The 21,578-nt window shown below is 44.1% G+C and overlaps 1 protein-coding gene across 1 annotated transcript in view; it reads left to right on the top strand.

Annotated features, from left to right (window-relative positions):
* Positions 1-2,903: 2,903 nt before the first annotated feature.
* unc5a (unc-5 netrin receptor A) overlaps positions 2,904-21,578 on the top strand; it is a gene marked incomplete at both ends in the record, with an annotated part of 118,858 nt that continues 100,183 nt past the window's right edge. Inside the window, one exon of the mRNA XM_079268962.1 lies at positions 2,904-2,994. Coding sequence (XP_079125088.1) covers positions 2,904-2,994 — 91 coding nt within the window. The remainder of the gene's footprint in view (positions 2,995-21,578) is intronic.

Raw genomic sequence — 21,578 nt, 5'->3', positions numbered from 1 at the left:
ACTCGTTAGGTTTAGGCAAAAAAAGCTCAGTTAGGTTTAGGGAAAGAATGTGGTTGACTTTAACTTGACTTCCTGTTTGGACTATCTTGCTCTTTGTACTATGTCCGTTGCATTGATGGACTTATGATGATAAGGCAGCATAGCCCGATGGACGCTGACCAACCGTCAGTATTTGATGTTGGGAGTGAGACCGGGTTGCTGAGACATATTTATATTCAGTGTCATTACACAGAGAGCGGAGTCCATTAAAGAGTGAAGGACCCAGTGGAGATGTTATGATGCTAAAGTAATACCTTCTCGTTCAACATAACCGGGATTTGTTTAGCTCACAGTTAATTTCCCCAACCCCATATCAATAATATTTAATGAAATTGATACGCTATTGATCTTCACACAGTCATTTCGCACGGTAATTAATGGCGAAAATGCTGTGGCATGCAAATGTGAACCTCAATTTTATTCCCATTGGATTGCATCCTCATAAGTGGTTCGCAGTGTAATATGCAATCGGCTGATGGCTTATTAAGATCTTTACAGTCATTTAATCTGAGACTGTGGTCAATTCCATCTCTCTGGAGTAGCATTGCAGTTTAATTTGATATAAACAAAACAACAGGCCGTGATGCTGTGGTCATGATGGAAGTTGATACACCCGCTCTCGCTGTCTGCAACACAGACAGTCAGAGCCTGCTCTGCATCCTCCTCCAGGGACCTCCTGTGTGGTTTGTAAACAATAAATAATATTAATTTCATGCTGGACACCTTCATTGGATCGATGCGCATCGACCAGGCGAATCAGTTGTCTTTATGGGCTGCATACATTGCGGGTGTAATTGCAACAGTTTATGGAAGGACATGGACGCTGTAACAATCCGCAACATACAAATGAGCCTCATGTTTTCTTAATACTGATCGGTGAATAATTCAAGATGATACAAGAGAAATGCTTCTGCTTTGGTTTTTCGTGATTGATCGCAGGAGAACATGGCACTTCAAGTCTCAGGATATTGTAACTCAAGCCACTGACGGAGAGAAAATTAATTACAACACCGCAAATCGATGAACAACTAAATGTGTCGACTCCCCAAAGAGCCGTGATTGTTCATTGTAGTCTGATTGCGGGAGCAAAAAGGGGGTCAGGACGCTGCAACCGGATGAATCGGGGGAAGAAGAGCTCGTGGAAGAGGTTGCGCCCTGCCTTGACTCAGCAAACGCATCATGGTTGAGAAAACACACTCTGATAATTCCTTTAAAAACAGCTGAAGCTGTACTCCTGTGAGAGGAGAACTGACATATGCATTTATACACACACACACACACACACACACTCTCTCTCACATCCTGAAATGCACGGAGCTTTTGGGTGCCGTTTCAGAAAGGAAAAATAAATGAAAGACTCCATCTTGCACCGCCTGATGGGGCGCCGAGCAGATTAGCAGAATGAGGGAGATCATTTCGAGCTTCCTCACAAGTGACCAAGGCTGAGTCATTCTGTTGCGTTCAGCTGCTGTGTTGTGTGCCTTTCTTCGCATACATGGCTGTGGGGTGGTGTGTTTTGGCATGTATGCGTCTGCGCTTTGCGCTGTCACTCCCGCTGCGACTTTGACCTTTAGCGAGGGATGCTGGATGGAGAGAAGGCTTAATGAGTTTGTATAATAGCTGAGCTCTATCTGAGGAATCATCCATCTACACGAGCCCCATAATTAGCTGGTAAGACACTGGTCCACTTATTATTCTGCTGACTATTATGTGGGAGTGGGGGAAACGGATAAACAAAGACACAAACCCCCCCCTCCCCCTTTCCCATCTGAAGTGTATTAATAATCTGCTGTTGATTCTGGCAGCGTTGTAAAAAGGCTTGGCTGAACAGTCTGAAAATCACTCCACTGAAAATAAGGGAGCACTATCTGGAACATAAGTCACATCCCGGTGTGAGTTTGCTGACAGGTGTACACTCTCATGGGAGCGCTAATCCTCCTGCTTCTTCATCTGTTTGTCCACCACCACCGACGTACCGCAGCACAAGAACCCCAAGACAAAGCAGAGGCATATGCAACTGAAACTCAATGACATGCAGATGTGATCTGTGCGAATCTGTATGCAAAGCACCCGTCTGATTCCTATCACACAGGGCTGGATGTCATATCCATCATTTTCATGTAAGGCAGAAGATAGGAAAAGCGCACTTGTAAGGGTGCGGATGAAATCATTTCCATTCGGTCGTGCATTGCCAATATGTGGTTAGTTATGCTTATTCAAGATATGTAAATGTTTGCTTTCGAAAAAAAGAAAGAAAAAAAGGATATAACAGCAGGGCGCGCTCAGGACGCTCCATTCCCAGCGAGCACGCGGGATCCGGTCCTGGTTTTGCTGCTCCGCTCGTCGCAGCGTGTACACCTTCCCTGACTCTCAACAGTCCAGCATTGCTGTGCAAGCAGATGTTTCTCCTCCGACGCCAATTCTTGCAATTACTGCATTTGGAGAAGGTATTCTTTCGCGCGAAGAAAACCTGAAACTGAACGGAAACTGGCTCCCTCCTCGGCTCAGTGAGAGAGGGAGAGTTGTGGACGGATAGCGGCTTTGGAGAAATACAGTACAGTAAATATATATATATATATATACATATTATAATAATTGCGGCGGGGAGCGAGGCGGCACTTTATTTACCACACCTGTGATGCGTTGTTCTGAGCAACGAAGACGCACGACCGGGATGCTGATGGCCACGGTACGGCAGGAGGATAGTATGTGTTGAGGAAAGGACTTGGGCGTTGTGAACAAGGCGTTAAGTGCTACAGAGGACACTCTCCGGACCGTTTTTAAAAAGCCCAGCGTGCCAGTGTTTTTGCTCCGTGTCTTTTTGAAACTTGGGTTGATTAAAAGAAGAAGAAAAAAGCACGAAGATGCCCTCACTTCTGGGCCCCTTTGTCCGCTGCGGGTTCAGCGCTGCGCTCCTTGTGCTCTGGCTCGTCTTCGCTGGCTTCACCTGCACTGGTGAGTTTCTGTCGCCTCTTATCATTTACGCATTTGTGTTTTTGAATTATGCTGTTACACATTTGTGTGTGTGTGTGGGGGGGGGGGGGGGGGGAGCACAGTGTGTACGTTACGTTGCAGAAAACAAAAGGCTGCACGCCACAAGTTTTGCTTGCGGTTTTTTCTTTTTTTCCGACATGTGGCCGCGCGTGACAGACGGAGCACGTTGTTGGCAGGCGATTTTGTTCTGCGATCTGCTAGCACTGCTACCACTCATCAATTAGCCTCCACCTCCAAGGTTATACCTATCGGAGAGAGCGTGTCGCCTCGCACGTGTCAACCAAGGTTAAACAACTTGGAAGCGAAAGCATTGTCCACCCTTCTAGTGTTGCGTATGTGTTTATGTGCCGGGATGCAACATGTATTTCACCCCCATTGTCCGTGTGAACGAAGTTCCAGCTACACCTGCTTGAAAGGAGCAATAACCTGCGCTTTATTAACAGACCGGGCGCGTGAGCAATACAATGCAGTGCTCCTTTTCATATGTCACATAAACAACCTTCAGTGCAGTTTATTGTCTTTGCGAGTCTAGCGACAGTAAAATAAGAATATCCCGGTTGTTGTTAAATCTGAGCGGTGTGTAGGGCGGACTGGACAAACCTGTATTCATCCGTCTCACCGGGTGCTCTGCTGGCTGCAAGCTAGAGGATCAGTGGACTCCTCGTTTCTCTCCGGGCAGGACTCGTTCCTGCTGTATTTGCAGAATGGTGACAGCTTTACGGAGTTGGTGGACGAGCTTCTCGCGCCGATGAGTTACGTGTTATGATGTAGCCTCTTGGCCAGACACTCCCGGTTGCATGCAAATGTGCTCAGATGCACAAAACAACCAGCAGCAGTGGGGCTGAAATACTCCCCAAAGTTTTCCTCAGCAGCTACAAAATTAGCCCTTTTGTGAGAGAGAGAGAGAGAGAGAGAGAGAGAGAGAGAGAGAGAGAGAGAGAGAGAGAGTCTATAATGCAATTTCTGATTTTCTTTCTACTCATTTCAAAGATCCGAATATAAGAATATGCTCATAACTCTACTCGGCTATTTATCAACAATGCTTGCCTGATTGCCTGTTTGATTCTTACGACCACCGTGGTGCAGGCCGGTGACCCTTAACATCACAGGTCACTGCACTCGTGCACAGTCGAGCCAGTCGAATCAATGTTGTGGTCAATGCAATCAGCTGCCACGTTGCCCATAATGCACCATTTCACAGTTCAGCCCTTTTTGACTATTTCTTTAAAACTTTCTTTTCTTTACTCTCTCTCTCTCTCTCTCTCTCTCTCTCTCTCTCTCGCTCTCGCTGATGCTAAATATCATCCTCACAGTGGCGCACAGCTGGAAGCAGCTGGTATAGGTTATCCCAAAAAACAGGAGAATTTCACACATCATTTGCCCGCACGCTTGTTTCCGAACTGTTAACCTTGCTTTGGACAGAAGGCAAACATGTTAAAGTTGGTGTTGTTGTGTCTCTTGCTTCGGGACAGCGAGATGATGAATTAAGAGGGCTTTTCTCCTGCATTAATTAGGGTATAATTATGAATATATTAGGATTAAATAAACAGTCATGCTCTAGGGGCCTCATGTATCAAGCTAAGTAAGTGGCAGTGCGTTGGTATTTACAAGTCATTTTTATGATGCATGTTGGAACCGATACTTTTAGATCGGGTCGCCGGGTTATATGGGCGGCGTGGCGGTTCAGTAGGCGTTGTTGCCTCACAGCAGAAAGTTGCTCGGTGCCTTTGGTTCTTACCGTGTTACATAATGTTTTTCCTTTGGGTGCTCTGGTTTCCTCCCACAGTCAAAAGACCAGCTTCATGCCAGGACTCCCATAGATTTGATACCGTTTGCCCCGTTTCTTTGTTCGCTCATGTGCTGGACCGGACCTCTGTCCAAGGTGTTTCCCTGCCTTTCACCCGATGCATGCTGGGATGGGATCCCAGCCCTTCCCAGGGACCCTAAATAACAACGACCCAGTTCATAAAACAGATGAACGCAGGGATATGGGTGAAATCGGTTTTATTCTCTTCTAGGCACACCCCTCTCTCATATATCAGGTCAGTACAAGCATCCCTATAAGCTATACCATCACAGCTTACAGGCTACTTTCATAGGACAGCGTGAGTTCCACAAATGGATCGGAAAGGTAATTTTGGTTGCCAATTCTTTTGACATGAGGCCTGGGACAGTCTCGGCTGAGATCAGTCGAGCTATCCTCCTGTGGAGAGGCAAAGCGCTGACTCTGCAATTGTCAGTATCAAAAGCCGACTTGTCCTTTTTTTTGGCAGGGAAACATAACTCAGTCAGTAATAAAGGTAAGCCTGTCAATCTAGATTTGAGCTAGCCGAGCACGTTCCCTTTCGCTGTGTTGTGAGTGATCTGACGGGCCGTACGGAGGCGGACGGTATGCCTTCAGCCTCAGGAACAAAGAACTGTACTGCCTAGTGTGTGTGTGTGTGTGTGTGTGTGTGTGCGCGCACCACTTGATGTTTTTAGTATGCGAATCGCGTGTGTCAGAGAGAGAGAGAGAGAGAGAGAGAGGGTGTTTCCACAAGGATTTGCATGCATGCATTTCTGCTGCATGTGTGAGGTGTGTGCCTGCAGATTACTCAGTCTCCTGTTGCTGCTGTTGTTTCCCATTTATTTAAACTTGCCTGTTAATCAGTTGTTAGTCCCTGTTTACTTAAAAAATAATAATCAAAAAGCCAGCTATCCATGCGGAGGGAATAAATCCTGGATTTGTCTTTGTTGTCCCCCCTCTGCCCATTGAGAGCGTTGCCAAGCGATCGTTGTGTGGTTCATCGAGGGAGCTTGGGATTTGGTATCGGGTACCATCCCTACTTGTGTGAACAGTCCCCTCCGAGCAATTTCCACGAGGTGTAAACCTTGCGATGATGCAAGGAGATGGCCATTAATGACGACAAGCAGAAATCTATTGCGTAATGGAGTAATTTGCGAGTTCACATTTATTTGTACAGTAATATGAGATTCTTTTTGCCAGAAGTCTCTCATCAGCCTAATGTGAATCATCTCAGAGTTGCCTTTGTGGCAGCCAGTTTTGTCTCTCCTCATTGAGTCACTAAAGAATGCGATAAGGAGCGCGAAAGCTGAAATTAACATAATTTATTGGGGGAAATTGCCTTCTGGTCAAAGGAATTTAAAACCACTTCGTTTCTGTCCCATTGCTAATGCATGGCAAATGATTGCCACGTATTTGCGGGGGATATGGTCTTTCACAGGGAAGTAATAATTCACTACCAGAAAGAGTTTTTCTTCCCTCTAGTCATGGGAGATGAATTCAAATGATACAGACAATGGGAAGACTTGTGCACTAGGGGAGGGCACTTTTACACATATTTATTTATTTTTCTCAACTGCTTATGCTCGCTCTGGGAATTAGCATGATGTACAAATGCGGAATATATCATGCAAGGAGGTAATTACACTTCAGGGGGGAAGAAAAACGGAGGAATATTAGAATGGTTTCACTCCTCAGGAGTTCAAATGCTCGTTATGAATTTTAGGCTGCTTACAGAATTTGAATTGGACAATGAAAAATAAATTTGGATTTTCTTTTTGCAGGATAGAGCTGATCAAATGCATTGCTTTTTTAAAATTCACTTTCCATCATGTTAATTTTTCTGAAAGTAAGAAGAAGGAATCGCCTTCCCGTCCAGGTCTCGTGAAATGTAATTTCTTCAGTTTGAGTTCCCGTGATTAATGGAGGCAAAGATAATAGTTCAGCATAAATGAGTACGAGGTAAACAGTGCATGTCAGCATAGGTCAGCGTTCAACAACGGAGGAGCACGCTCCGTTTGGCGCCTTATCTTTCAGAAGGCTACGTCCCTGCGCTTATCATTTGCAAATGGCAGTCTTAGGGAGCGAAAGGAAGGACACAGGCGTTGCCGAGGTCACGTGGAGGATGAACCTTGCAGAGGGGAGGAGTTAGGTGTTATTTTCTGCAGTCTGTGCAGAGGCCCTGCGAAGGCACTACGTCTCTGTCAAACGCTGCCCTTTTGTTTCAATTACCCCATTTCTATCTTTCAGGTCTATGTGAGAGCGCTTAGGGGTTGAAGTTGGGCCGTTTCCCTCCCGAAATGTGGTGCACCGTAGTCACTATTTGTGCTTTCCTATCGGGGCAGCAGAAAATGTGCCACATTACTTGTATATATTTCTGTGATCTAGCACCCATCCTATTGGGTACTGGGATGTGTGTGTGTGTTTTCTTTTTATTATTTCAATGGGAAGCTGGACCATAATTCCTGGAAAGGCACCACAGTGTCTGACAGTGTATTAGCTGTTGGGAGATTGCCCTCAATCTCTACTGTTGTGTTTCTGTCGCTGCTAACCATCCTGTGCCGACACAAGCTTGTTGAGCTGAGCACTCTGAGTCTTTTCTCCGGAGGATCTAATCGAATGTTCTTTTTCCTCCGTCATCTCTCTCTTTCCCTTTCACTCATGGAGATAGAGAGAACGAACATGCAATGTCGACCTTGATCCTTGGATGTGTTCTCTTGCTGGGAACAGATCTCACCTCAGCAAAGAACACGGGACATGTGAAGGTTGATGCCATGGAAGTCAATCACGGTAGAATAGACGCTACTGCTGCCGAAAGGCACATTGTTGTAGTTTCTTTCCCCTAGAATCTCTTGGCCATGAGTTCCTTCCTTTTTGTTAACAAGGCGACAGACATGGCGGACAGTTTGGCATGTGTACAAGCCTTAGAGGCGGTATTTGTGGCGTTGGTTTCTTTCCTGTAATGTTTGTTTTTATTATACATGATGTGCTGTCTGGCTGCTCACTTTGTACAGTGAGAATAGTGGTGTGTTAGAAGACGTTTCCAGACTCCTTCCTGTTCTCCTAGTGATCAATACTCCTCTCCAAATGGTTAATTGGCCATCAGTCACTGTCAGTGGAGGCGCTTAGAAACCCAGAGGTGTCCTGGTCAGCTCATAATAAGAGAGTGTCCAGTCCTCTGGGTCCTCTCCTGGCCTTTACTTCAGGCCGGGTGGTGGCTGGGGAAAGCGGATCTGAATGCAATATGGAGCGCCATAGATTAATAGTTCCTTAGTCAGGCCACCAGGGAGCGATGTGAAAGCCACTTCCACTTCATCATACGGTGGGCTGGATGGACCGTCTGCAGAGCATGCGGTGGGAAAGGAACTCTGAAGCGGTGTGAAGGTCATGTGACGTGAACTGGCATTTTGTGGATTTTATCAGTTGAATGTCATCTTGTAAAGTCCTCCATTTTATTGGGATTATTTAAATTCTAAGGTGATATTTTCTTGTGATATTAAGGAGAGATGATCTCGCAAAGGCAATTTCTCAGCAGCTTGTAGTCTAAAGTTACAAGATAATGAAACTTTTTTGTCTGCTACTTCAACCTTGAAGACAACACACGCCTCCAATCAGATGAATGGCTCATTGTTATGCTCACCCCTATTTAGCCTGGCATGTAAAAGACATAATTAGAAATCACCTAAGGCTACCCAGGCAGGCCTGCTGGCGCCTGATTGGCAAGGGTATCCGGGGGAGGTCTGGCTCAGCCTGAGCCCGAATTTGTCATCTTGAAGTGATTTTGTTGACAAGACAGGAGGCACGGTGACCTTTCCTAATTATGTGTATGTGTCCAGGCACTGAAGCCTTAGGCAAGCAGCAATTCAACTGAGTCAACAGAGTGCTGACTGTCCGAGCACATTCAGGCCCAGGCAGCACATTGTGCGATGTACGGTTAGAATATGCTGGGCGTGTTAATAATTCAGTATTGATACAACATTACTAATGTCATCTGTGTCACCTTTTGCTCAAAGATGTGTAAAGAAACAAACTGAACGATCAGGTCAGATAAGGTGCCTCATTTGTCTCGCCTTTCTTCATCTTCCACCACTTGTACCCGAAATCATCACGACAAAGTAATTCTGACATTATGCTTATGCCAGTTGATTCTCACAAAAACACGAAGCATTCATCATGCACCCTAAATGTGTAGCAGCGAGAGAACAGCCTCTCTGATCTATGTAGGTCCCTCCGTTATTGTTTTCCCCCAAACAAACCATTTCCCGATGTGAAATGAGGTCTCAACATTACGGATTCAAAGCTTAAAGCTAAGCAGCAGATTTTCTTGGCGAGGCCATCAGGAACACCGGGCTCACGGAAAAATGCATTCAAGTCCTTACTCCAATAGAATTAATCATGACGGTATACAGCCGTCATCGAGACACACCTTGCACTTGATTATGGCTTCCGTGAATTTAAATGTCCACTGACAATGCATTCATGCTGAATCAAAGTGTGTTCTCTGCGGTTTCTTGTCACCAGTGCTCGCGTCTCAAAAGATGAGTACAAAGCTGCTGTGCTTTGGCATCGTTTCCACTGATGTGCAATCCTGCGTGTTTCAGGCAGAATTAAGATTGACAGTAAAAGGAGCTGTGTTTAACATTCAGAGCGTGAGCAATGCATCAAACAACTATTTGCTGTGTAAAGATATAGTGGAGTAATGTCTACCTGAGCAGAGCATGAAGTCCCTCTCCCTCTGTGTGTGTTGCTTATACTTCCTTTGTTGACATGGCCATGCTTTTAGTGCATTAAAACCGAACCCGTGGGGCGTGCTCGGTTTTAATTTCCCGTACGATATGAATTTTTCATATACCGTCATACTTTACACATACTTTACACTTTACACAGCCGAGGCAACTTCTGTCGCTCTTCAACAGGCAGCAAAATATATTGTTCGCCGCTGAGAGCGCTGTGGTCAGAGCTAGTTGTCTTAACTGTATTGAGAGGGAACCCTAGTCATGGTCATAACTTTATAATAACAATTTACAACCCACAACTAACGCTCTTTAACAGGGTAAAACACCACGACACAACAGTTTGTGACACATAAACAATTTGTAACACTAATAATTGTACATTTATAAAATTTTCCCGCCGCACTGCCTGATGGGTAAAGCTCGCTAACAGTCTGCTAACAGCTGGAAGAGGCTCTGTTGCGGCAGTAACGTTACATTAAAGAACAGAAAAGAGCGATGCAGGATTAACAAAGACTGAACAACATAAGGTATTTTGGTCAGACACATATGCAATGCTGATTACCGTGTAATATGTGTGGTATTTGTTATAAATGTACATTGGTACATATAGGGTGATAGGAAGCTGTACATGGAGGGACTTAGGACCCAGGGGAATGTAGGTGAAAGAAACAGGAAGTGACGGAACGGAAGACACGCCACACAAAACAGCTGTTCACCGCTCGCTGGCCGGTTGACCGGCAGGTTCTTTTCGGCGTTAATTAATTCATGCTTTAACGCGGAAAAAAATACCGTGATATACCGTGAAACTGCCAGAATCTTACAAAATACCGTGATATGCGTTTTTGGTCATACCGCCCAGCCCAAGGTTGCAGCTAATAACGCCATCCCGATCGATGGCAACAACCCTCCGGTAAACACTTTTAGCTCCGTCAGCGCTTTTGCCTTAGTTTACACTGTAAGCGCCGTTAGCATCGTTAGCACCGTTAGCTACGTCGACATGTTGCGAGCAATCAAAATGCTCCCATTCTCGGATCTTGCACCTTTAAGTGATTAGAGAAATGGACTCCTGGGAGCTAAAAACAGTTTATCATAATCATGTCATGACTAGGGTATTCTATTTACAATCGTGCCTCAATGCCATGCTGCCACAAATATTGAAGCTGAACGCAGTAAGGGAATATTTGAACTCCTCACTGGATCGTGTTTCTGATATTCTTTTGTTGTCTACATTGGTGCACATATGTTTTGCGCTCTTTGTTATTTGGGAACATATTGTGAATGTATGTCCAATCTGTAAAACAAAAAAACAATGTTGAATATGTAGTCATATCCCAGACCTGTTCCATCATAGCATTCCATGCCCAACACTAAGAGGATGGTGGAGGACACTCGAGATCCATTTAGAGAATGAATTCCTGTTTGTTCCTGTTTATTATAGAATCTTCTACCATACGACCCTCGTAAACATGCAAAGTTCTGTTCCCCCTTTTGGTTTGCAGCGGGCTACGTCTGTATGTAATTGGACCACTGTTAGCACTATTTACTGTATCATCAGACACTCTTATTGGATTTGTTCAGTTAAGAGCTGGCAGGCAACGATATCTAATATGTACTGTTCTCTTGGAGAGAACATCTTGCCCGTAATCCCCCTTTTAAAAACTGACAGTGGTGAATGTTTGATCAAGCCTACAGGAGTAACTTGTGAACCAGCTGTTGAAATTAAAAATGTGTTGAAAGAAAGTGCTGCTTGGTGAATTGCTGGTTATTATGCCTAGTGTGTTTTCTAGTGTCTACATGTGAGTATGTGCTGCTGTAGCGGTGTGGCAACATTTTCTGATGAATCAACACTGGATTTATTAACTGAACTACTCGCACTGATCTTTGCATGAGCTTTACCATGTACTTATTTAAGTATTACTGTATGTTGGCACTTCATCAACTGTTATCCCCCCTGTGAGTTCCAATTTATTCAGTATTTCAACTGCATCTCATGGTTTTCAGCAGCTGATGGAGTTCGCTCAGTTGTCATATTTGGATGGGTGATTTGAACCTTGTCTCTATTCAAGAGTGGTCTTTGGAGCCGGATGTGAATATTCATTGTTATCTTCTGTATAATTTCCAGAAGGCAGTAACTGCCAGCATACAGTCTGATCTCGTGCCAATAGCTGATAGATCGCGTTGCTCATTAGGAGAGACATTCACATGTTCACAGAGTGTCTAACCGCTGCGTGTATTTATTTTTTAATTCAGCTTCAGTCATGTATACGGCATGTTTATACCTTTCATCAGTGCACAACAAGTCTTGGTTTAAGTCTGCTGGGTGCAGTCAATTGACGGATATACACTGACATCAGCAAGACATTTGCTGTGGGTGGATAGAAGAAGATATATTGCAGTTCTTGTTGGTGTTCAGGCATCCTTTGTCAAAAAGACGGCATGATGTCGCCACACTGTAGTGCTTCCACTCTCCACCGGCCAAGCAGATGCTACTTTAGCATAATGGGACACTCAATAATGTGTATTTGCTGGTATGCTCATAGACGTGAAAGTGCTTTTACAGATTATTGATTGTAATTTTGCCGTTGCTTCTTTTGGGAGTTGGTACTGTTCAACTCATTCATTGAAAACAACAAAGCTCAGTTCAATTTGTTCATTCAATTAATTTGCCTAACATGCGGTTGGGGCGGGCAGACATCTGGTGACCAATAAACAAGAATATAAGGAGTTATTTGTTTGATGTGTGTATTTAATGAATGTGAGTTGGTGTCCAATTTCGAGCGGTGATTGAATGCACCCCCGGCCTCTGACCGAGCGCAGTTCATACAATATAGTTAACGGCGCCTCTAATGACTTCATTCCTCCTTTATTTCTGAGTCGCTGTAGCACATTTTTACTCCCAATTTCTGAACATCTCATCACTTATAAACTGAAGATACTACAGAGGATTCTCCATCTCAATTATTCCAGATTTGACAAACTAATTGGAGATGAAAAGTCAATTGGGATGAAACCGGTATAACTCAGTGAATAATTATTTGTTGGATTAAAGGGCTCGTGGCTTTGGTTTTGAATGTCCTCATAAAGTGGCCTACTGATTTATATCAAACGTGTGTGATGTTTGCCGAGCGTACGCACGTGAACCAGTCCTGTGGGGATCACAGAGTCGTCCCAAGAGTGGTCGCCAATGTCACCAACCGTCTATCTCCACTTGATCTGATGGGGGTGTTGTTTTCTATCATGAATACTGAGCAGCATTGTAAGTCACTCTGGATGAGAGTGTCTGCCAAATGTTGTAATTGTGATGAGAAAAGCCAATGGAGTTTACAGTGAGGTGGAGCGGACTGGGTCCGGCTATTTCGCTCTACAGCTGTGTTGATCGGTGTCGGGATGTGAAATCTGTGCCCCTGATGTTCGTGACATGTCAAGAGTCAGCAGGATCGTTTTCCCATTTTATCAGATGTAACTACATGAGACTCTGCCCTTGCTTATAAATATCTAATTTATAACTGACAGACGCTCTGGAGTTTGGGTTTCAGAGTTTCAATTTCAAAGGTCCTCTATTGCAGGGGTTCTTAACCTTTTTGACCTCGGGGCCCACTCTGACTATATGCATCAAAAGTGTCAGACAACCTGTAGGTCATACAGAAACAGAGCAGTGGGCCTTTGGAGTCAGTAAAAATTTAAGATTTTTGTCCGCATAAAATAAAAAAGTATCTTTCAGTATAAATAACTGCCGGTGGCTGTATCTGTACAGGTAAATGACAGTATAGGGCTGTAACTACACTATCAGTGAACAACTGCCTCAAATCTGAAGAAGATTGGACAAAGTATGACCATTCTACAGTGTTTCTTCATGAAGAGATCCAGGCGGAGCTCTAAAAGGACATTTGGAGACCCAAATGGACACATGGTAACTACATGATATTCTGACACACTAAAGGTGTTTCTCCCTTTATATTTTGATATTATATTATTTTCCTTTTATTTTTAGCCTTTGCAAATTGCAAAAACTATGTATATATGGTCGAAGACATGGTGTGTGAGTAGCGGACTTGCTGTGCTTAATGGCTGCGACCGAGCGCACGAACGAGAATGAGAATAGCTCAGTTACGCAAATGTCGGTGGACGGCTTATGGAAGAGGAGGATAAGGTTTGTACTATAAGTACTAGCGTTTTCTGAAGGCAGTAGCTCCATGGTAACATCCGCTAGCACGTTGTCGGGTCTGTAATGTGTCTTTTTCCGTCGAAATGCTGCAAGATACGACTTGCAGCGGTTATGGCGACTTTGGACAGTGTGTGTGTGGGCTCCTTTTGTGGAGAAACCATAAGAAATGAAAGAAAATCGATGATTTCTTTGCAAAGATGAGGATTTTGGGCATGCTGGGATACCAAACACGGACATGTTTTGTGACGTATTTGCGCAAACAAGCCGTAGGAACGGAAGGGGAGGCGATCGAGGATGCCGGTGTTGAACAGGCAAAACCCTTGTTAAATAAATGAGATGATACAATGTGATGATCACAAAGACATTTATTATCATGTGTATGGAAACCTGCATACACAACAAGAAGCCAACAGACTTTCCCACGAGCGTTGGATGTTTCGTCGCTACGTGTCGCTTTATTTCTGAAGGCTTCAGTGCTTCGTTTGATAGCATTAGCCCACATTCCACACACTGAGCCCTCGGCTCTGCCTCGTTGCCTCCGTTCACAAAGCCGTACTTAAGAAAGTCAGGGTTGTACTTGCGCACACATTTAGACTTTTGGGGGGTATGGCACCACTGTCGTCTTCATTTTTTCTTTTTAATAACTTATCCATAACTTTCGCTACAGGCTAGCGGCTAGCTGAGTGTCTTCTTCTGCTTATTGCAGCTTGTTAAACAACTGACTGACGCATTACCGCCACCAGGTGGTGGGAAGCTATATCGTAACTGAGCGTCTCATGGATAACAGTAATATCTCTGGTGTCTTCAATTGATAACCTATGCGGTCCCGCGGCCCTCGCGGCCCACAGGTGCAAAACTGAAAGTTTTTCGCGGCCCTCTAGGTGGCGCTCGCGGCCCAATCATGGGCTGCAGCCCTATGGTTAAGAATCTCTATTGTGTCCCCAGTTGTACTGTAGTCAAACAGGGAAACTTCAGCCTTTATAGTCGGAAACCAAAGGCTATTATTGCAAAAATCCCCTCTTGTGGTCTGATTGGGGAAAATGCATTAATTGTCACCCTTTACAATGAATGTAACTGTTAATTCTAATTAATTCTGTTCATGTAGAATCTCTGTCTAGATCGTTATCAGGAATAGATTGGATCTTGCAGAGGTTTTTGGGGGCATGCTCCTGTGGTCCGGCCTGCGTGGCACCAGGGGCCTCCACTGGCTGGTGAGGGAGGGCCGCGTCCCCTTAATCTCTACCAGACATGACAACTTTATAAAGGCACATTAATTCCTAATGAGCCAGCTCTCTCTCTGGAGGGTTTGGGAGCGTTCTTTTTTAGTGGGAAGCATTATGTCCGACTTGCATTGGGCTGCGCCTTCCTGAGGGTCAGAGGAAGGTGATCCCTCTTCTTCTCTCTATATAAGTGTCTAATGAGGACAGGGAACTAATAAATAACAGCGCAAGAGAAATAAAGTTAAAGAGGGAGGGCAGAAAGGGAAGTAAAGGGAAGTGTTTTTTTTCATTTTCTCTTCGTTAATTAGGTTTTTCCGAACAGCATCCCCCCCTCCCTTCTTTTATTATATTTACTTTTTAGCATACAGTATCAACACATCCACAGCTATTCTTACCTGTGTCAGACATCACTACACCTGATTGTTACTTAAACCACCGTAATAGTTGCCGCCGTTGATACCCTGAATGTATGTGCAACCCATATATATATATATATACTGTATATACTCGTAATATTTCACTGATATAGTACATATATACAAATATGTCTTGCCATGTGTGTGCTTGTGTGTTGTGGTCACTAAAGAAAGAAGACGTATGTGTTAGACTCTGTCTGTGACTGAGGAACCTTTTTTTCCCCATTGTTGCTGCTGTTCCTCAGTTAGAATCTCAAGTGTGTTATGAATCATTTTATTTTTTATCTTTCACATGTTCCCAGAGCCAGACTTCAGACCACGTCCCTGACTTACCCCCGTAATGTGTGATGGAAGTGCCATTGTTGCGAGATTGGACAGTCCGTACTTTACTATTTAAAGTCATATTTCTGGTGTTTAAATTACCCGACTGAACACTTGGACAGATTGGTTTCAGGCTGAATCATCACAAAGCCAAATGCAATTTGGCTTATTTTCTAATTTCTTGGTCTGCAACATACACTGCATATGGCTTTGCTCTGCCATTTCCACTAAAGTAATGATTAAATAATAACTTTTCTGGCTGAGTCAGATTGTTGTGAAGAATGTCAAAGCTTTTTCTCCCTTTGGATGATTTTTTTTTTTTTAAATGTATTTTCCTGCAGGAATGTTAAACTGAAATCCTAAGCTTTTACTCACAAGAGAACAGTAATTATTTTAAGAAGATCATTTGGCGCACTCAAAAAAAAAGAAAAAAAGTATTTCATCATTGTGCACTCTGCTGCAAAAGTCTTCAAGTCCCTGTCCAGATTTGAAAGAGAGGATTTGTCCTATTCCGGTTTCAAAGGATCAAGATAAAGCTGTGAACCAAACCAGTCCCATGTGTAAAAAAGAAAAAGGACTTCCTTACTTGGATAACATTGCTAAGATTTCACAAAGGCACTGTTTTTTTTCTCTTGCCTCGGCAGCCTTCAGCTGTGTCCTTTTATCAAGCTTGTCTTACCTTTCAGATTCCATTATGTGAATCAACAGCATACCTCGGCTCTCCTCACTCATTAGAGGAGGCCGAGCAGCCGACGGTAGATAATTTGGAAGTACGGTTTTCATCTGCTCCTCCGTGTCAGACCCGTCCCGGTAAAACCATGACTCAGACTTCAAATAGTCAAAAACACATTTCCAGCAGTCAGCTAAGTAGCACTCTTTGGTTTAGATTCATTTGTCGCCTTTTCTTTTCCAACACAAACCTCAAGCATTATCTCTGCCCATCCTCTGTAACGGGCTGCCATTTTGTGTTCAGTCAGCACTGGTGCATAGAGCCTCCACAGCCTGGTGGAAATTGCCAGCGCCTAAAGCAAACAGTTGGACCCAAGGTCCCACAAGTGTGAAGCAGCGAAGTAAACCCATTAACTGCCTGTAGAGTGGTTTGTGGTCTTGTCTCCACATGACGCTCTCCACAAATGAGCCACGAGCTGATTTACTCTGTTTGTTTGGCTGTATTAAATAGCCACCAACGAGTAGGGTTGGGTACCGAAACTCTGTGCCAATATGGAACCGGTTCCTATACGTCCGGTATCTACCGGACCGAAACGTAACGCAGATTTCGGTGCCTCCTTTCGGTGCCTGAGCCGATTGAAATACTTTTTTGACACTACTCTGATGACTCCGTCCTGGCAGCAGGACTCGGCCCTCCGCTCCTCACTCATAGTATTATTACAACGGGGTACGTAGCGCTGTCGCTCATGAGCACAACAACACAGGCACGCGAAAGCTTCTTCTTCTCCTCCTTTGAGGTGTACTGGCGGTTGGCAAACGACGAATTGGCGCATTACCGCCACCAACTAGTAAAATAAAATAAGTCGTGAGACGTGTCGTATTTTGCCAGAGAAGGAAAATATGCTCATATTGCTGCAAAATAATTGCTGAAGTTTGAAGCTGTAGTGTGTGTACAGAGTGTGTGTGTGTTTTATATTTATTTATATTTATTTAGGTACACTGTAAACTGTTAACAGTTAATATATTGTTCATAGTTAAAAATTTTGAAGCTGTACTTTGAAGCCAAGTGTTTTGTATTTATTTATATTTACAGTATACTTTAAACAGTTAATATATTGTTCAATTTGAAGAAAAAAGTATCGGTTCAGGCACCGTTTAGGCACCGGTATCGTTTTAAAAGTATCGTTTTAGCACCGGTATCAGAAAAAACCCAAACGATACCCGACCCTACCGACGAGTCAACACTTCACTCACTCTGCGTCGACTAGTGGAGGAAGTCAAATGTGTTCACGTTATTGTAACGATTGAGATGGATGTAGCAGTTGTGCTTAATTTATAGTGGAAGCAATGTGATGTGTATTACACAGTAATGCTGGTAAATCACAGCATAAGCATTTTGCTTGGGAGATATAATTGGACATGTCTGCAGCTTTTCATTTTGGGGGCACCGAGGCGCGATACTTTCTTTCTCTGAATTCTTCTCTCCGCGTTCAACGTGTGACGCTCAACTGTACAAGTTATTTGGATCGCCAGAAGTTTGATTTGTGCTGAGTGTGAGTTATCAGCTCCAAACAGGCCATGTAGCTTCCCCCACTCTTATCGTCCTAGGCAGCCGCTCGCAGAATTTCCGCATGTTTTTGAGCTCAGCCCTAAATGTGATGACAACAGTCATGAACGGAACACAAAGACAAAAAAAAAAAACTGCCACTTGCAGCAAAATGAGAGCCTTCCCCCCTCTCGCCTAATTTTTTGTGTCGGATTCTCCCGCAGTATGTTTGACAAGAAGGGCTGGCAGCTTCGCGCAGTGGCACAACTCCGGCTGTCGTGGGTGCCCCCCCCCGACCCCGACCCCTGTCACACAATTAGCTTACTGCTTTTCAGATAGCTAGAACAAAGGTGAACTCCGGGAGCCGCGGCCGTGTTCACTCAGAGCGGAGGGGTGTGTGTGACACTCGGATGACTCCGGGCCACGTTTCTTGACCGGAGGAGTCGTTGGCTGTCACTAAACATCACTGTCTCCCTCCCCACTAATGGCATCTCCAGATTGTGCCATGAGGAACAAAGGCTGGTTTGTTTGAGGTACCGAGGAAAAAATAGAGCGACCCCCATTTGGGGCTGCAGGCTGTGGTTTTGTGACAGGGGCTGCAAACCTATAGAAGTGTCATGACAGATATGAACCAAGGAACAATTATAGGGCCATGTGCTCGGAGCTAAGCTGGCAGTGCCTTCAACAAAAAGGAGAGAAATGTGTTGAATAAATAGCACAGCAAATTTGTGCTTGCTCACACACACACACGTGCATACACACGTGTGACTGTCATTTTTCAATTTGTTAGGCTGTTAAAACTATTAGAATTAAGCAACGATAAGGGGGGAAATCAAATGTTGGTGTGTTATGCTTCCCCCCCTCTTTCTGTATTGTTTTATTCATGAGGTTAAATTCAAAAGGTGAGCGTGTAAACAAAACAACCGTATGCAGAATAACAACTAAATTAAATGTTATGAAGAATAATTTGTCATTTTCCCGTGGCTATGGAAATAAATAAATTCAATTGACTGAGCTGAATATTTTTTCCTGATCATCACTCGCTTCTGAATTAATTTTTATTATATGCAAATTAGCATTATCCTGCCAGTAATCAATCGAAAATGGGATTTTTTCCCCCCGTATTTCTGCCAGCAGTAAGAATGCGAGTCAAACAGCAGGAGCGTATTGACTTGATCGTCATTCAATCTTAGTTGCTGTCACAGAGTCACTGGGAGGCAAACAAAATGTGTTTAATAACAGACAGAGAGTTTCTCTGCTGTGGGCACTAAACACTTTAAGACGGTGATGAAGCTTTAAGTACATTTTCATACTACAGTTGCTAATTATGAATCCCTTCACTACAAGCAGCTTTTTGTTGTCTCGGTGGTCCCTTCTCTTTTGCCAGCAATCCTAATACCAAGAATTGTCATTGGCTGTTGGATCCACAGCTAATTGGATTAAAAGACGAGCTCATTTGCCAAAAGAATGTTTTATTACTTTTCATTCTCATTATTTTAAACGGCACATATAGCCCCAAACTACCAGCAGACAAGTGATACGCAGTAATGCACTGTTTCAGCTGTCGAACTCGAGTTCCACTGCCTTTGGTAAACAGTTTTTGTTCAAGGTTGACACATGAAACAAAGCGTGGTCTCCGGTGTAGTCCCTCTTTGAGAGACGCCAGGTCCTTTTTGTTTTGTTATTTTGAGCGGTCATGTTATTTTTCTACATCTTTAATTCAAGTCTTGGGGAATTTTTCTGTGCCGAGTCAGAATGTTGAATGTGCCATGTTTCTGCAAAGCGTTGCAGGAGTTCAACACTTGGCATCGACGTTGTCACACTAAATCTCCGTCTCCATGACACTTGGAGTCAAAACACGGGCCTGGAAATGCAAGCTCTCCCAGTGTCAAGAAATAGTCCTCTGTTCTGTGCTCAAGCTGCTAATGTTCCTGACAGAATTAAAAGTTATTTGCTCGCTGAATTATATTACATTTAAAAAAAAGAAGCACAGCAGGTATTTAGAACCCCAAGATTTGACCTGTTTTTTTATTCTCTTTTCAAAGGCAGAGCGGTATTATCCCTTCACCCTCCCTATTTCCTAGGTCACAGCTTGTGTGTTCGTCCATGTGTCTAAGTCTCCCCACGGAAGCTGCAGAGTCCCACAGGTTTAGCTGTAATACAACGGTTAATTCCCCCTGCATGTCGGGTTATTGCCATCAAAGCTCCTGTGTCAGTTTATGCCCAATTGCGGCTTATTCTTTCATTTTCACTGATGGCTTTATTGCTCTGTGTTACCATGAACGCCCCACCCATCACCACACACACACACACACACACACACACGGATACAAACACAAGCAGATATCTCGTTAGCAATTGTCCATTCATTGTTCCGTTGCTTTGTGTCTCATTCAGTCGTTGAGTAAAGATGCAAATACATCTACCGAGACAAGAAAGTTAGAATTCCTCTCTGTGTTTCTCAGTTCACGATATGTTTCTAGAAACAGAATTGTTCACACCGTCCCCACCCACACACCCACACATTGTGTTATTCACCATGAACAGTTGGTCGCGCAGCGGTAGAAATTTGAGGGTTCTGAGTTAAAAATTTCACCCCAGTTGGCAGAGTTTGTTTTGGAGTTTGAGGGTTTAAATAGCAACCGATGCTCGGTTAACATCTCGTTTATCATTTCCACAGTGTGAGGACTGAAACTCACTGAAACCAAAGTGCTTCACGCTGAAGAAAAGTAGGATGTTTCAACATTAGGAACCGATGCATATTCATTCATACAATACATGTCAGCTTAAATATACATGGCGCATCAATGCCCTTAGTGACAGTTCTATACATGAATGATGAAAGTGGCGTTTGTAACAGCACAGTGGTGCACAACCTCAAACCACCCTTCTATATAAACGCCACCCTCTGATAACAGACAGGAGCAGGCCTCACTGATAGGACTTCATTAAAAAACCCTTGACCCCTGAGATGCCGGGTTGATCCATTTCTCTAAGTCCCTTTTCATCACCAGAGGACGCCGATCCCGACCACAGATTGTGGCCGTGCTATCTCCCTATCTTTAATTTAGAAATGCAGGATGAGTAAGATGGTTATCAACCATTCCTCAACACTCCAAATAATCGGCGAAGGTTGCCCTCGGCCGAGGCGGGGTCCCAAGCTCGTGAATAATAAGTGTGAGCATCAGTGTCAATAGCCGACATCGCTCGTGCTCTTGTGGCTGAATGGAAGCAAATCCCTGCAGCCAGGTCCCGAAATATTGATCAGAGTGTGAAATACTGCACATAGCTGTAATGTTCTGATGTACTTTTTTGCCCATGCAGTGTGCTCCAGTATTTCTTCTATTACAGGGGGGGGCAGGCTCAGGCATGTCCCACTTTATTCTTGTTGGGTCCCCACTCATTACCCACACAGCCCATTTGCTAACTACGACATCATCACATTAACATCAGCGTGTACCGTCTCTTAGGTCTTAAAACGAGACACCGGAGAGGACGCTGTGGTAACTCGCACACCACACAGGAAATGCTGATCAGCACCCACGACAGCAGGAGGTGTAGGTGTAGACCGCGACAGCCCCGTCTCTAAATCCAATAAACCTCGCTGTGATACAGCTGTGACAGGTCAGCCAGATAATGCAACACAGAGTGCAAAACAAACCGGGTGCCTATTGCTCTCATTAAGCCCT

Source organism: Melanostigma gelatinosum (genome assembly GCF_949748355.1).
Source record: "Melanostigma gelatinosum genome assembly, chromosome: 5".
NCBI classification, from domain to species: Eukaryota; Metazoa; Chordata; class Actinopteri; order Perciformes; family Zoarcidae; genus Melanostigma; species Melanostigma gelatinosum.
The sequence above is the reverse complement of the archived record's forward strand: the minus strand, read 5'-3'. Positions and strand labels throughout refer to the sequence as shown.